The sequence below is a fragment of the Vicugna pacos genome, chromosome 11, assembly GCF_048564905.1.
Source record: "Vicugna pacos chromosome 11, VicPac4, whole genome shotgun sequence".
In the NCBI taxonomy this organism is placed as follows: Eukaryota; Metazoa; Chordata; class Mammalia; order Artiodactyla; family Camelidae; genus Vicugna; species Vicugna pacos.
Window position 1 is genome coordinate 40038759 of NC_132997.1, and position 16395 is coordinate 40055153.

General features: G+C 48.1%; 2 protein-coding genes across 5 annotated transcripts in view; both read right to left on the bottom strand.

Moving 5' to 3' along the window:
* Positions 1–14919, bottom strand: part of LOC116282380 (ral guanine nucleotide dissociation stimulator-like) — a 162480-nt gene extending 147561 nt beyond the window's left edge. The window contains exon 1 of the mRNA XM_072972325.1: positions 14865–14919. The gene's annotated coding sequence lies outside the window, so the exon portion shown is untranslated. The remainder of the gene's footprint in view (positions 1–14864) is intronic.
* Positions 8618–13104, bottom strand: LOC140699777 (ral guanine nucleotide dissociation stimulator-like). 4 transcript variants are annotated; one of them, XM_072972322.1, is made up of 7 exons: positions 13001–13104; positions 12478–12588; positions 11666–11859; positions 10974–11033; positions 9832–10025; positions 9466–9565; positions 8618–9022 (listed from the first exon to the last, which is right to left on the bottom strand). In XM_072972322.1, the coding sequence occupies exons 2-7, from the start codon at positions 12571–12573 to the stop codon at positions 8986–8988; spliced, it is 681 nt and encodes a 226-aa protein (XP_072828423.1). In that variant the 5' UTR covers positions 12574–12588; positions 13001–13104; the 3' UTR covers positions 8618–8985. The 4 variants fall into 4 exon arrangements, with proteins under 4 accessions (XP_072828423.1, XP_072828422.1, XP_072828421.1 ...); XM_072972321.1 differs by having other exon boundaries at positions 8618–9025; XM_072972320.1 differs by having other exon boundaries at positions 8618–9196.
* Positions 14920–16395: the final 1476 nt, after the last annotated feature.

The window sequence follows — 16395 nt, forward strand, 5'->3', positions numbered from 1 at the left end:
AGTTACAGTCAATTAATCTAGGACAAAAGAGGCAAGAATATTCAATGGGGGAAAAGCCAGTCTCTTCAATAAGTGATGCTGGGAAAACTGGACAACTACATGGAGAAGAATGAACATTTGCTTACAGCATATCCAAAAATAAACTCAAAATAGAGATCTAAGTGTAAGACCAGAAACCATAAAACTCTAAGAAGAAAACATAGGGAGAACACTCTTCGACATAAATTGTAGCCATAATTATGTTTGGACCTGTCTCCTAATGCAAAGGAAGCAAAAGTGAACAAATGGGACTCATTAAACTTAGAAGCTTTTTCCACAGCAAAGGAAACCACCTACACAACAAAAGGGCAAAATACTGAACTGGAGAAAACATTTGCAAATGACATGACTGATAAGGGGTTAATATCCAGAACAGACAAACAGCTCATAGAACTCAATCTCAAGAAACCAAACAATCTGATTTAAAAATGGCAGAAGAACTGAATAGGCATTTTTTTCCCCCAAAGAATACATACAGGTGACCAACAGACACATGAAAAGATGCTCAACATCATTCATCATCAGTGAATGCAAATCAAAACCTCACTGAGACATCACCTGACCTGTCAGAATGGCTATCATTGAAAAGTCTACAAATAACAAATGTTGGAGAGGATGTGGAGAGAAAGGAACTTTTGTACACGGTTGGTGAGAATGCAAATTGGTGCAGCCAGTATGGAGGAAAGTATGGAGATTCCTTGAAAAACTAAAAGTAAAACTACCATAGGATCCAGCAATTCCACTTCTGAATAGATAGCCAAAGAAAGCAAAAACACCAGTTTGAAAAGATACATGCACCTCGATGTTCAAAGCAGCACTACAAAAGCCAAGATATGGAAGCATCCTAAGTGTCAGCCAACAGATGAAAGGATAAAAAATATGTACACTATATAATATATATATGTGTGTGTGTATATATATATATATATATATATATATATATATATATATATATATAATGGAACACTACTCAGGCATAAAAATAGAATGAAATCTTGCCATTTGAAACAACGTGGACGAACCTGGAGGATATTATGCTTAGTGAAACAAGTCAGAGAGAGACAAATACTGTATGTTATCAGTTATATGTGGAGTCTAAAAAATAAGAGAAAGCACATATGACAAAACAGAAACAGACTCACAGAGATAGAGAAGAAACTAGTTGTTACTGGGGAGGAGAGGAGGGTGGGGAGGGGCAAGACATGGGTAAAGGATTAAGAGACACAAAATACTATGAATAAAATAATCAGGCTGTGTGTGGTTAGGAATGTTCACATGTATGTTTTAAACTTAAACAAGCCCCAGTTCTGTCCTGAAGATGCTGATGGACGCGGAGGACCGGGGGGGGGGGGAGTATTGCTGCTGCCTTTGTAAAACAGTTGCCAAGCTTTCCAACAGCTCGAAGGAAACGGCTCCTCAGGTCTCCCCGAGGTGGATGTGTGACCAACTTTTATAATTGTTTTAAGAAAGTAGGCTGTTTGGAGTTTTTGTACTTCCTAGATTTAATTTTGGTTATTTTTGTTTTCCCGAAAATTATTCATGTAGCCTAATATGGCCAGTATATGGGTATGAAGTTGTTCATTACCTTTTTAATGACTTTTTTTCCATCAGTATTTCTTGTCTTATTCATAATAAAGTTTTTTTTTTAATTTGCTTGACAGGGTTCATCTATTTTCAATTAGAAAAACAATACTTTCCTTTTCCAAAACCAACATTTATTTGTGTCCATCAAGCACAGTGTTTAATTTCCAACTGTTTATTTTAGGTTTTCTATATTAAATTCCTCTCCCATTTCCAATGTTTAAAATTTTGTTTTCAATTCCTAGGTTGAATGTATGCTTTGTATAATTTCAAACTTTCTAACTAAGGAAAAAAGTTCAAGTTTCCACTGAAAAAATGTAAGCACAGCTGCCATAAAGGGAAACAGACGCCAGAAAAGAAGTTACAGTGAGTGACAGAGGGAAGAACGCATTTTCAGCATCGGTAAGACAAAGACAAAAACAAATCAAAGACAAAATCAACTAAACTAAAAGGGACGAAAAGTAACTGCACGCATGCGCAGTTGGGGCAATCATGATCAATAAGATACAGAAAGGCCACAAAACAGCTGCCACTCCCAGGCACCAGAAGTAAACGCAGGGCACTGAACATGGCCCTGCACACAGCGCCAGCAAGGGGGTGGGCCCACCACCGAAGCCAGCCCTCTGGCCCCTCCCACCAGTCAGCCCCCACCCTCCCCCATTTAAGGAACCAACCCGCCCCATCTGAGAGTAAAGGGCACCTGTTCCTTGTTCTCGCTCCCTTTTGCTGCTGCGGGAGTCCTGGTAAAGCCTCGCCTGAAGGCCTCGCCCACCTGTTCTCATTTCTATTGATTCAAGGATCTAAGACCCAAAACTGCATCAATTACATAAAGCAATCTCTTCTTTTAACCCTCACATCATCCTGCTTCTACAAATAACCATCTAATTACTGCTCACACGAATCCTTCCTGCAATCTCTTCAGTTACTTTGATTGGGAAGCTGGTTCTGAGCAGAGTCCTCTCCGAGGGCTCCCGGAACAGTCTCCTGACGCGCAGTGATAAAGGCGGGGGCAGTATTTCTAAGTTTTACTTTTGCCTCTGGCTCCAATATGTCTCATTACAAGTCTTTTCATGATCCCATCTTCATTTCACAGTTTGGTATTTTGCTCAGGAAGGACTATTTGGCACTGATTCTGCTTTTTGAATAATTATTACATCAAAACCTTATTTATCTTGATTTCTGAGTTGTTTGTCGTCCCCTGAAATTTTGTGCCTGTGCCCAGTGACTTCTTGCCTCCCCTGGTTCTAGCCCTGAGTTGAAGCGTCTCTGTCCTCGGTCTTATAGGTTCCCATCCTGACTAATTTTTCCCCCCGCACCCCTTATAGTTGACATCCACTGGGGGTTCAGTGCTAACATAGCCCAGGCACCGCAGTTTGAGAATTCAAGGACTTTCATACCTTACCTTGGAGCTCTGCCTTGATCACTGGTGGTGTGAACCAAGTTCCTCCTCGTATCAGCGGCAAGTCCTTGCCTGACTTCTGCATGGTATGACCGCAAGGCACTGCTGTGGGTCCTCACTCGGCCTCAGCACCGCGCATGCGTGGGGCCCTCCTGGGAAGTAGGGTGGATGCTCGCTCCTTCTGCTACTGTACTGAGCATGTGCAGGGCCCTCAGACGTTTACTTGCACTGTTACTAAGTCTACTTTGCCCAGACTTTTGAGATATTGGGCGGGTCTCATGGCTTCTATTCACTCACTTGGATTTTGCAGTAATGAGGGATACCTTGTATTCTAGACTTGTTGTAAATGGGTTTTGGTTTTCATATAATATGCTCTGTGTTTATGTGGAGATTCTGGAAGACAAAAATTATGCTTCCATGAACATAGCCATATTCCCAGAATTCTTATATTTATTTTATTTTTGAAAGGATACTTCAAAAAAAATGAAGGACAAAATTATTTTTCAAGTACAGAAAGCATTAAAAAATATTACACTGAAAAAAACCCACAAAAGAATAATGTTTGCTCAATGCCTATGCATTTTCTCATTGTTAACAAAGCAGATTTCAACTGCTAAAGATGTGACAGCTCCTGGTCCAGGCAAGATGTAGACCAGACAATCCAAACACCCTTGTGCTACAAACACTCAGATGTGGGATGGCCTGGTCAAGCTCAGGAGAGAGAAAGGGAGAGGCCTCAGAGTGAAGAGGAAGGGAGAACAGGGTTCCAGTTTGTGATCCAATGTGTCAGCTGTGGGCGGTGGGGCAGTGGTGGGGTGGGTCCTGATATTGGTCCATGGAGCCAGGTGAGCATCTTTCTGATTTTCACCTCTTTTGAAGGGAGAGAAGGCAGGATCAGGGATGCAGACACAAAGGCACATAAAGCCAGGTCTGTGGGTGGATTCTGCCCCTAATAGACATTGACTAGAAAACATTTTACTCACTGAGGAAGCTTTGATATCTGAACTCTGGGTCAGAAGAGAGATACTCCTCTGAGGGGAATATTTGCTAGATCTGTGCTGAGGAATGAATATTTATTTTCCCCCCAAATGAATATGCTGGCATCTGAACCTCTAAGCTGAAGGCATTAGGAGGTGGGGCCTTTGGGAGCTGATTAGGTCAGAAGGCAGGACCCTCATGAATGGGATGGATGCCCTTGTGACAGAGACCTGAGAGAGCCCCCTTGCCCCTTCTGCTGGGTGAGAACAGAGTGAAAGATGGCCTCCTGGGAACCAGAACGTGCACCCTCACCTGACACGGAATCTACACACAGTTTGATCCTGGATATCTCAGGATCTAAAACTAGCAGAGTTAAATTTCTGCTGTTCATATAGCACCCAGTCTAAGGTTTCTGTTATAGCAGCTCAAACGGAGGAAGACAGCCTGTGACGGAGGCAGCCAGTGCTGGATTATAAGTGCCATGGGTATAAGTACACAGAGGAAGGGGTGGAGGTGTGGAGTTGGGACATTCTGTTTTAACTGAAGAGGTAACTGAAGCCTTTGTGTTGGGAGGAACATGAAGGAAATGATACTTAAGAAGAATACTGTAGATTCATCACCATAGGGTCTGAAAATGCACTTGAGAAAATTCCACATCATTCTCTGATTAAAAAAAAGGTAACACTTAACAAAATGACAATAAGTAGAAATGTCCTTAACATGACAAAAACCACGTATATACATCAAAACCCCCAAACCAGCAAGGATCCACTATCACCCAAACATGCCCTGATCTACCACAAACAAGGCTCAGCAGATACTATGAATGGGGAGATTGGAACACTAAGACCTTCGTGATATAGAATAATTTGGTAAAAGTAGAAAAGAAATTCCTCTAAATTGGTTAAGGACCTAAAAGTTCCTATTGGAACCATAAATGAATAAAGATAATATGAAATTGAATCCCCCAAATTAAAATACTTAGGAGTAAGTCTAACCATGGAAGTGAAAGACTTAGAGAACTAGAAAACATTGACTAAGGGAATTGAAGATGCCTTAAAAAAAGGGAAGGGTACCCATGAGCTCTTGAACTGGAAGAATGAATACTGTGAACACAGCCATACTCCCCAAAGTGATGTACAGACTTAATGTGATCCCTGTCACATAACACAGGACATGTTTCACAGAAGTAGATCAAATCATCCTAAAATTTATATGGAGTCACAAAAGACCTAGAATTGCCAAAGCAATACTGAAGAAAAAGAATGAAGCTGGACGAATAACCCTCCCAGACTTCAGACAGTACTACAGAGCTGCAGTCATCAAAACAGCATGGTATTGGCACATGGCATAAAAACAGACATATGGACCAAAGGAACAGAATGGAGAGCCCAGAAATAAACCCACAGACTTTTGGCCAATTAATCTTTGACAAAGGAGACAAGAACATACAAGGGAGTGAAGACAGTCTCTTCAGCAAATGGTGTTAGGATAACTGGACAGCTGCGTGTAAATCAGTGAAGCTAGAACACTCCCTCACACCATACATAAAAATAAACTCAAAATGCTTAAAGGGTTAAACATAAGACAAGACACTATAAAACTCTTAGAAGAAAACATAGACAAAACTTTATCTGACATAAATCTTAGGAAGATTCTCCTAAGGCAGTCTACCTGGCTATAGAAATAAAAGCAAAAGTTAACAAATGGGACCTTTTAAACTTAGAAGCTTTTGTTCAGCAAAGGGAACCAAAAGCCAAACAAAACAACTTACAGAATGGGAGAAAATATTTGCAAATGATGCGAATGTCAATGGTATAATTTCCAGAATATACAAATAGTGCATACAACTTAATAACAACAAAACAAACAACCCACTCCAAAAATGGGCAGAACACCTAAACAAGCAGTTCTCCAACGAAGACATACAAATGGCCAATACCCACATGAACAATGCTCAAAATTGCTAATTATCAGACAATGCACATAAAAAACTTCAATTAGGTATCACCTCACACCAATCAGAATGGCCATCTCAAAAGTCCACAAACAATAAATGCTGGAGAGGCTGTGGAGAAAAGGGAACCCTCCTACACTGTTGGTGGAAATGTAGTTTGGTGCAGCCATTGTGGAAAACAGTATGGAGATTCCTCAAAATATTAAAAATAGACTTACCATATGATTCAGAAATCCCATTCCTGGGCGTATATCAAAAGGGAAACTTAATTCCAAAAGATACATGAACCCCAATTTTCATAGCAGCACTATTTACAATAGTCAAGATATAGAACGAAACCTAAATGTCCATTGACAGCTGACTGGGTAAAGATGTTGTAGTATATTTATACAATGGAATACTACTCAGCCATAAAAAGAATAAAATAATACCATTCAAAGTGACATGGATTGACCCAGAGATTGTCATTCTAAGTGAAGTAAATCTGAAAGAGAAGGAAAAATACCATATGATATAATTTATATGTTGAGTCTAAGAAAAAAAAAAAGACAAACTTATCTACCAAACAGAAACATACATAGAAAAGAAACTTATGGTTACCAGGGGAAAAGAGGGTGGGACTGGATAAATGGGAGTTTGAGATTTGCAGATACTAACTACTAAACATAAAATAAACAACAAGTTCACACCATAGAGCACAGGAAATTGTATTCAATATCTTGTAGTAACTTGTGGTGAAAAAAATATGAAAATGAATATACATATGTCATGTATGACTGAAGCACTGTGCTGTACTGTGAAGGGCAATTGAAGACTTTGTCACAGAGGAGGGAAGGCTGAGTACAGGGAGCGCAAAGAGCAGTCCAGGCAGCAGGACTAAGTTAGGGCAGAAACATGACAGAATGACATCTTCAGATGCCAAGGGACACATCATAAAAACGTCCAATATTTTTCCGTCTAAGCCATCACTCAGGAGTAAAAGCAAAATAACATCATTTTCAGATCAAAGTAAATAAGAGATTTTGCCACTGTCAGGCTGTCACTGAGAGTGAGGAAGGATGGATTTAAAGAAGTGAATGAATCCCAGAAGGAACGAGTGGAGAGTGAGACACGGAGGCAGGAAATGGGTGAGTGCAGGTCTGACAGTCACAACTGTGTAAACCAACAATCAGGGGTTAGTAAGAACACTTACCACGAATAATGAGAAGGCAGAAGCCTTTGTGGTTCAGTGTTGTGTCCTGACCAGCACCAACCACCCTAGCAGGGCTCAGGAAGCCTGAGCTGAGATAGGAAGGGCAGAAAAATACTTACATACTATTCATTCATAACTATCTGTGTAAGAAGAATTGCACACCATTAAAAAGTGGGAATTATTCCTGGAATGCAGGAAGACTTCAACCTAGGAACATGCATCAGTGTAATACACTACACTAACAGTGTGAGGAGAAAAAAGAGGAGCATCTCAATTAATGCCGAGAAAGCAATGGAAGAAATTCAATACCATCTTCTGACTTTCATGTAAACATGAGAAATTTAAAGGGTAATATTTGCATAAGGTTTCTTTTAACATAACTCTAACACAACTGGCTAATAGCAATTTTTAGAAGTATCACACCATTCTATATTGCACTATAGCACAATATCACTTCCTTCTGTTCCTCTTCTATGTGTCAGGTCTTTCAGAGCCTCATCAGAGAAAGGGCAAAATTCAGTAGGGATGCTCATTGCAAAGAAAAATATATTTGTTTTATGATATCGAGTTAAACATTCATTGCTCAAGGAACACCAACCATTGTGACAGTCATGCAGAGTCGTATTTCTCCACGTGGTTATTGATTTTTAAATTCAGTCCCATCATGAAACTTTAGGTCCATAGGATCTAGTACTGTGACATTGGATCCCTGAGGGAATTAGAGGTGTCCCTTGACCTAGAGTGGAGAGCCACAAAATAGGACAGTCACAGAGGCTGAAGTGAGCAGAGAAGTGACAGCAGATGGTGAGATGTGACATGGGAGAGCCCTGGGATCAGGTGGGTCCTGGCTGAGGGGCGCTGTGGGAGGGTCTTCAGGTGTAAAAGGCCTGGCAGGTAAGGAAGGTGCCTATGTATGATGACCTCCTGTCAGGACAGCTCCAGGGGAGCCCCCATTTCAAATACATTCCCAAACCTGTCACATCTTGCCTCCCAAATGTATTCCGTCAGCAATACTCGGCCAAGTGCTGGGCTAGAGACCTGTAATGTACTCGAAACCAAGGCGTAGACTCTGCTCCCAGGTGGCTGAGAATTTAATATAATACAATACAGGAAAAGCCGTTGTAGGTAGAGGATCAGGAAATTAAAATCATAACCTGTCCCTCTCCCACAGTTCCTATAATCACTGTTCTTTATTCTGACACTTTAGGATACACAGGATTTTAGCAAAGCCCCCAGGGGAAAGCAGATTCAGTGCTCTGGGGATAGAAGTCCACGAGGACCCACCTTGGCTGTGCTGAGCAGGAGCTCTTTCCCTTGGAGTGACTCTCACTGAGGCCTCCTGCCCCCCTACAATTGTCTCCTAGGGATCCAGGGACAACCCCGCTGTCCTGTGAGCAGGCCACTTGCTACCCAAATCTACATCACACACACAAAAGGCAACATGAATTAAAATATCTCTTCTACATTGCACTGATTGTCAAAGTCTTTTATTTAAATAGATATTTACAGATAGTTGTAGGGAGAGAGGAAGGGACAGAGGTGGACACAGACGGGGCTGGACACAGAATTATATACATGTCTATGTGTCACAAGGGACAACGTCCACTCAGTACCTCACCTTATATTTGTGACTTATTTACATTAGCTTACAAGTGAGATTGAAGAAGAAAAGCAAAGCTCTATAGCTTAAAGAAATCCTCAGTTCATAAAATGCTCTGATGAAGGATAAATTGGAAAGCACCATATTTGAACATAGCAGAGTGTTTGTCATAAGCAGTTACACACCTCCCTCTGGTGGCCATATGAGGAATGTCATGGATGCTGCTGGCTCCATGGATGTCAAACAGGCAACAATCGCACACACAAATCAGTGATGCTGCTAGAAGAAAACAAATTCTATGAGATTAAAAGTTCGGGGTTGCCTTCTATTCGAAGTCCTTCCCTTCATCTTGAGATGACCGGGCACGTCCCAAGGGCAGGGTCTCAGGGAGTGCTGATGGAGCCCCTGAGTCAGGTCCTGGGTCCACAGCAGACAAGGGAGAGGAGGGACCTGCAGGGAGAGGGTGGGCACGTGCTGGGGTCACTTGTCCACGTCCCCGCCCTGTGTGTCTGGTGCAGAGAAGTGAGTCTACCCAAACAAAGACATGTAGGGCACTTTGATGTTTATATTAACGATAAAACACAGACAAAACAGGCAGCAAGTGATATGTTACCACCTCTAAGAATAATCAGGAATTGTAAATTCACAGACACATCAGGAACAGTGGGCGTCCCGGCCCTGAAAGCAACGGGAGACAGCGGAGCCTGACTGAGACTTACCGCGCGTCCCTCTGCTCTGGCTCTGGCGCTGTCGCAGGCAGGAGGGCTGGAGCTGGCGCTCCATCCAGAGGGGTTTCCCCAGCGGGTTCTGGAGCTGGTGCTGTAGCTCCAGGAAGGGAAACTCTCATCAACAGGACTGCTTTCCCACGTGTCTCTCAAAGACAGGGGAGCCCTCACTGCTACTCAATCAACTCTCAGTCCAAGATTCCACCCCAGGAAGCCTTCCCAGACTGCAGTCCAGGGGATGAGTGTTCTGAGCCTCCTCATTGCTCTTGAGCCAGTTCCAGCCTCGGGAGGCTCTAATCTGTGTGGTTCACTGCCTTCCCCGCCCCCCTCACCCCATCACCCACCCAGCATCTTCCTCACCATCATCCTCTGTGTCCGGAAGCTCCAGGTGCTCCAGCTCTGCTAGGAGAAAGTGGACCCAGTACTTCAGGTCAGAGCCAGGCATGCTCAGCTCTATGTAGGTGAGCACGGTCTTCAGGCAGGGAAATTCTGGAGGCTGGTGGAAATCCTCTGGGTACTGGTGCAACCAGGTGCCCAGGATGGAGGTCATGGCCCTGGGGGTAGTGAGGGGGACAGCAGAGTCAGTGACCGGGCCTTGTCCAGCACACTGGGCTCCCAGAGCAACCCAGCAGGGACCTGGGCCTCTGCCTTCGGCTCCTCTCCATCCAGAGGCCGGCTCTGCTCCACATCCCATCTCACCTGGCAGTCTGGGCAGAGGCGGGCCTGGGCAGAGAGGAGGGGCTGCTACAAGCTTCTGAAGGGACAGCCCTTGGTCAGCGGTGTGGGCACCTCTCTACCTCTTCAGGGACACATGTCACTCTGCTCTGTCCCTCTCCCTGCCCCTCCCCACTGGATGGCACCTCTGTGAGGACAGGCAGGCTGTGTGCTCTGGGCGCTGCCCTCTGGGAACACGGGAGCTGCTCTATGAGTCTCTGACCCAGGAGGGAACAGACAGGCTGTGTCTGCTGCCCAGGCTTCCCCCGGGCCTCCTCACACCTCAGACATTAGCTCCTGCACCTGCCTGCTGCCTAACCCTCCAGGGACCTTGCCTGGGGCTCCTCCTGCCCCTGCCACTCAGCTTCCACAGGGTGGGCTCAGCTGTCCCCTGAGGCTCACGGGGTCCCCTGAGCGCCAGCTGAGTCCCCACCATTGAGGCTCCACTAGATGATGGTGAGCAGGATGCTGTCCACCCTTTGCGTTCTGGGTCCCAGGAAGGAGTGGGGGCAGGGCTGGGATGGAGAGAGGATGGCTGTGGGTTCTCTTAGGGGCTGACTCTGTCCTCTGACCTCCCAGATTCCCTTCACAGCACCACAGCCCCATCCACAGCTCTCTGGGTCTCCTTTCCTCTTTGCCAGGAGAAGCCCTAAGACTTCTGCTCTCAAGCCAGAATCAGAGGATGTGGAGGATCCAGGGCCCTGCCCACCTCTGCCCATCCACACAGCCCACAGCTCCACAAAGTTTTTGGGGAAGGAGTCCCTCCAACTTCAATCAAAGAAACTCACTGTTTCAGCTGGTGCAGGGGTCCACTGTCCTCATCGCTAGAAGGGAGGGCGCATCCGTATCTAGATGAGACCAGGAAGGCGTCACATGGACTGTCCTGAGCACACTAGCTGGATGTGATGTCTAGTGTGACAGTGTGAGTCCCGGGAGAATGGAAGCCCTGGAGGGCAGGGCTGTTGTTTGCTCGATGCATTAAATGATGGTTGTTCCTAGAAAAGCACCTGTCCCCAGGGCCCTTCCTATATATTTGAGGAATGAGTGAGCCCACCCAGCCCTACAGCGCACATCTGAGTGGGCCTGGGACCCTACTTGTCCCTCCCAGGGATCCCTGCTCTCACTCTCCCAGGACAGGGACAGCTAAAGGAATCACCGATCCCCTTTGAAATGGGAAAACAGTTCCACCCAAGGCCACAGTCCCAGTGACACAGGAGGCAGAGGCTTCCTCATGGACAGGAGGACAGTGACCACTTAGCAGACCCACAGCCCCTCCAGCTGCCCTTTCCAGGGGCCAGGTCCCCAGAAAGCACTTTCCATGAAGGACCCCCTCTGTTCCTCCCCTTCTAGGGCCTGCTCCTCTCTTGACCCCAGTGTGCAGAGGGGCAAACTGAGGCTCAGAGAGTTCGAGGTCCAACCCCACATGTCACTGCTAGTAGGTGGCCGAGTCCTCAATGTCCCATGAGGACAGAGTGCTCACCTTTGGAGCAGAAGGTCCAGCACCTGCTGGGCGGTGGCAAAAGATCTATAGCTGCCCAGGAATGTGAGCAAGTAGGAAGGGTTGCCGCCCAGCATGGCAGGCACCAGGTTTGCCACCAGCTTCTCCAGCCTTTGTTGCTGGAGGCTCCACACCCTGTGGGTCTCATCCCTGCTCCCTGATGGTCCAGCTCCCCCCTGGGGTGGAAGGAGGACAGACATGAGTCAGAGGCAGCACCGGGGACCAGCAGGGGAATGAGTTGAATCCTCAAGCCTTAAGGTCTTGTGCCTGAGGTGGAACAGGGGAGCCCTGGACAGATTCAAGGTTCTCAGCATCATCAGTGCAAGGGGCAGAGGGCGATGATTAAATGCGTTAGCATCTCAGATCACTGTGTCAGCACCGCAGTGCCAGCCCCTCCCTGCATGATGCCTCATCCCTGTGACTGCTGTCACAACATCCCAATGTAGAGATGAGAACATAGAGGCTGGTCCCGGGGTGGGAGGGATCAGGACTGTCAGGCCAATGTGAACACGTGGGGATGGAGGAGAAACAGGACAATCTGTCGAAAATGCAGAAACACGCTTGTCCTAACGTGAATTGAAATTCTGTCAAACTCTCTTCCTGAGATTCGGACTCATATGTGGGCACTGACTTTGCATCTGGCCAAGGCAGGGCCTGGGCTGTGAGGGCAGGTGGGTGAGACATGGAATCAGATTCCTTTGCCAGCAGGTCTCTAAGAGGGAGCGCGGGGGAGAAGCGGGGCAGCTGTGGGACCCGGGGCTTCCTGGGTGTGGAGTCTCCTCGTTTGCACTCACCCTGAGCCTGTCCTGGGCTCCCTTGGTGTCGTGGGGCACCTGCCCCTCCTGCAGGGAGGTCACATGGGGGACTCCATGGACCAGGTCCTGTCCCATCCCCTGTGTGGAGTCCTGCAAACATAGTGCCCAGTGGCCAGGCAGAGACCTCAGAGCCCTGTCTGGCTGTCTTGACTGGTTCTCAGACCCATAAGACATCTCCAGTCCCAACACACACAGAACACTTTCTGCACAAACCTCCATTAGGGACAAGAAAGATGACAACCTGAGGGCCTTGGATTCCCACTGGCACAGAGGAGAGGCCTTCAGGAGTCCTCTTTCCCCCCTATCAGCCCTGTCCTCGGGTGTGGCCATGACAGGACCACCAGGTTACCAAGTGTTCAACAACCTGTTCCCACCCAGAGGGGACACCTCCCCTTAGGTCCCCCTTCTCTGACATGGAGATGAGGGGAAGTGGGCCTGCCCAGGGAGGGCCCCCAGAGGAGGCTGGGCCAGGACTGGCCTGCTCCAGGCCACCCCGTGTTACCTTAGGTGCCCTCCTCCTAAAAGACCAGAGGTGTCACAGTTGAGGGTTCAACCAATGGCTAAAGGCACTGAACAACCTCTCAGTCCAGGGTTTCCTGGCGGAGAAGCCCCGGGAGTTTGTGAAACAGGAGCAGAACATGCTTCTTCTTTAACTGTCTCCAGCCAAGTGAGCTGGCTCTGGGGCTGTCACTAGAATGTGGGTGCCTGGTAACCAGGTTCCGTTTCTGTTGGGGTCTGTGGTCAAGGAAGTGACCTCACTTCCTGGGGTCCACTTCCTTGGACCCCCTCCTCAGACAGCACCTCCACACACAGCCCTCCGGGCTGCTGCCTGCGCACCCCCTTCCCCGCGCAGCCCCACCGCTCCCGCAGTTACAGCGCCCCGCCTGCCCCACGGCTCCCGGGGCGGCTCTGCCTGCGGCTGTGAGGAGCCGCCCCGGCTTCCAGACTCCACTCCTCATTCTTACCTGCTCTCCATCCTGGATTTACCCTGGTGTTTCTCCAGGACGGGCTCCCCACCTGCACAGCGGGGCTGGTTCTAGCTCGTGCTTCTACGGACGTCCTCAGGCGCATGTGGGATAAGACCTGACAAGTGTGGGAGTGATGTCACTGGTAGGGGATGCCTCCAAACCCCTTTTTTTGGTCTTATTACCACCCTAACATCAATTTCTCTCCTGATCCTGGCCCATAGTCCTTACTTAATGTCACTGTGCCCGTGTGTCTATGCGTTTGTGTGTGTGTGTGTGTGTGCTTGTGCACACATGTAAGCCAGTGCTCACACTCTGTGTGGCCTGCAGAAAACTGGCCCCACATGGAATGGTTGTGCAAGAGCTTCCTGAGGTCTGAGGGTTTCTAATTTCCAAAGCAAACCTGATGAGGGAGGTTCAAGCCTTGGCCAGCAGGTCAGAGCCCATGACTCCAGGCCATGCAGGTGGCAGTGGCTGGAGCTGGGATCACAGACCCGCTCAGTCTGGTTCCACTGTCCACACTCAGAACCACAGTGCTGGGGGCAGGGAGGCCGTCCCCTTCCCGGGCACACGGCCTGGCAGGGTCATCTTCTCTGGCTGGACACACAGTGGTCCAGGGACAGTTGGGCAGTTGAAGGGTTGCTGTCACCAGAGATCTGACAGTCTCACCTGGTGCTGCCTCTATGTTCCTGTCCTCACATCCCTCTCCCCGAGTTCCAGCCCCAGTGTAACAGTCACCTTCCCCAGGAACAACAGGATTTGTTTGCGCTGGAGGAAGAGGATCCTCAGCCTCAGTGGGAATTCCTCGGTAATCAGTTCCTCCCAGTGATTTCATGAGGAACATGTATCAGATCTGATCTAATCTCATAAGTGCCTAAGGTTCAGTTGGCCCCAAGTTGCCTTCTGGAACTCTTTTCCTCCCCTCCACCATCCGTGCAGCTTCTCCATCTCCCCACCTGCTCAAGCCGGAACCTGGGGCTCTGTCTGCTCCCTCTTTCCTCCTCACCCCACATGCAGTCAGCTCCTCCCCGTCCCTGGGTCCCAACTCCAAATGCGTTCGTCACCTCTCTGTATCTCCCTCCCCCTCCCTGTCCAGGCCACCACTGACACTGTCCTGGATGCATGCTCTTTGCTTCCCTTTCTCACTCCCTCTGACCCAAGGGAGGGATGTTAAGCAGACAGATCTGTTCCTGTCCCTCTGCTAACACCCAGGAAATCTCTCAGAGGCACTTTGGGGAAAAGCCCCAATTCTCAGCGAGACGTGAAGCCCCTCCTCCTGCCAGCAGCCCACCTGGCCTTGCTGCCCTCAGTCCAGCCACTCTGGCCTTTGTCTATTCTTCCAAGGACCACCCCCTGTCTCGCATCAAAAGCCCCAGCCTGGGAGCCCACTGAGCTCTTTACCTGGATGACTCCTCCTTCAGGTTTATCTCAAATGCTGCAAGTTGCTCTGCCCTGGCCCTCAGTTCCTACCCCGGCTCTTTCCATCATCCAGGGAGTCTTCTTTGCAGTGTCCTGGGCCCCAGGGTTTGCCTGGGGAAGGTGCAGGGGCCCGGGATCCTGGGCAACCTCCTGGTTCCTAGCCCTGTGACTCCTCCTGCCACCAGCTTGCATGTGACCACAGAGGGCTCTGTCACCCCCTGTCAACCTGGTAGAAGAGGCCTTATAGACCTTCAGAGCCCCTCCTCCCTGCTGGTTTTCCAAGGCGAATTCAAGAGGGAAAGCCAGAGCAGTGGGCGGGGCTTTCAGATGCTGCCCCGCCCATCACAAGCCCCTCTCCTTTTTCAGTTTCCTTGGTTGGTCTTTCAGGGCTCAGTGCTCAGAGTCACCTGGGGGCAAATCCTCACTTCTATTGTTTTACTATGTGGCTGCTGCAAGTCACCTTGTTTTTTTTCTTCAACATGCCTGGGACTATCCCAGGCACTGGGAATACTGCGGGGAATGAAACCTACAAAGAGCCTGCCGGCTCGGAGCTACAGCCCAGCGTGGGTAGACTGACCATCAATATGTTTATATCTCTGTTGGAGCTGGACCCCTGCCCCCTCCCTCCAGCTGCTACCCCATCTCTGCTTCCCTTTAAAGCAAACACTGTCAGAGGCTAGTCCAGATTCTGCTCCAACGGCTCTGATGGAATTATCTGTCTGTGAGAAGAGCATTCTGGGTGGAGCAAATAGCAAGCCGCAGTTCAGGGGATTCAAATAGTCCAGGTGCTGGGCTGGGTGGGAGGGCAGCAGGTTTCATGCCTTCGAGGAAACGCTAGAGAGAGGTGAGTGTGAGTTGGGGGCAGGAGGGCTCTTGGCCCAGGAGTGACAGGATAGCCACTCAGTAACTGAATCCTTATGGCTGCTGCACAAGATCAGAGGACATGAGAGGAGTCACAGGATCAGATGGGGTGACTGTGTTGTAAGGATACCAGGGTGGTGCTGGTGGAGGGGTGGGAAGAGGCTGGATTCCAGATCTGAGTTGAAGCTAGAGAAGTTAGGATTTGCTGTTGGACTAGATGTGGGATTTAAGGGACACTCAAAAGTTTCTGAACATCAGAAAGGCTGGAGCTTTCTGGGTCGTTGAAGACTGTTGGAGAAGCTGGCTTGGGGATGGGGAAATAAGGAGCTCACCTTTGGACATGTCCAGTTAGCGCTTAACAGAGGACCTCTAGTGGTGATGCTGGTTTGAAGTTGATAATAAAGGGGAGGAATTCAAAGAGGTCTAAGCTGGAAATCAAGGTTTTTGAGGCAGGCAGAGATAGCACTTAAAGCATTGGAACTAGGTGAGATCATTCAGAGACCAAATGTGAAAATGAAAGAGCAAAATGTGTGTGTGTGTGTTGGGGTGGTGGGGAGTAGGGTAGACTGGGCAGGAGAAAGCAGAGAGGAAGTCGGGGAGCGGGGTGAGTAGGGCCAGGTGAAGGGAATGTTTCATGGAGAAGGGCATGTCG

Bases quoted from the DNA above. Each gene is read 5' to 3' on its own strand.
- LOC140699777 (XM_072972319.1), bottom strand. From the start codon at position 12,573: ATGGGACAGGACCTGGTCCATGGAGTCCCCCATGTGACCTCCCTGCAG. The intron at 11,860-12,477 runs GTGAGTGCAAAC...CTTCCACCCCAG, and splicing joins GAGCCCAGGACAGGCTCAGG to GGGGGAGCTGGACCATCAGG. The intron at 11,034-11,665 runs GTGAGCACTCTG...GGTCTCATCTAG, and splicing joins CTGGACCTTCTGCTCCAAAG to ATACGGATGCGCCCTCCCTT.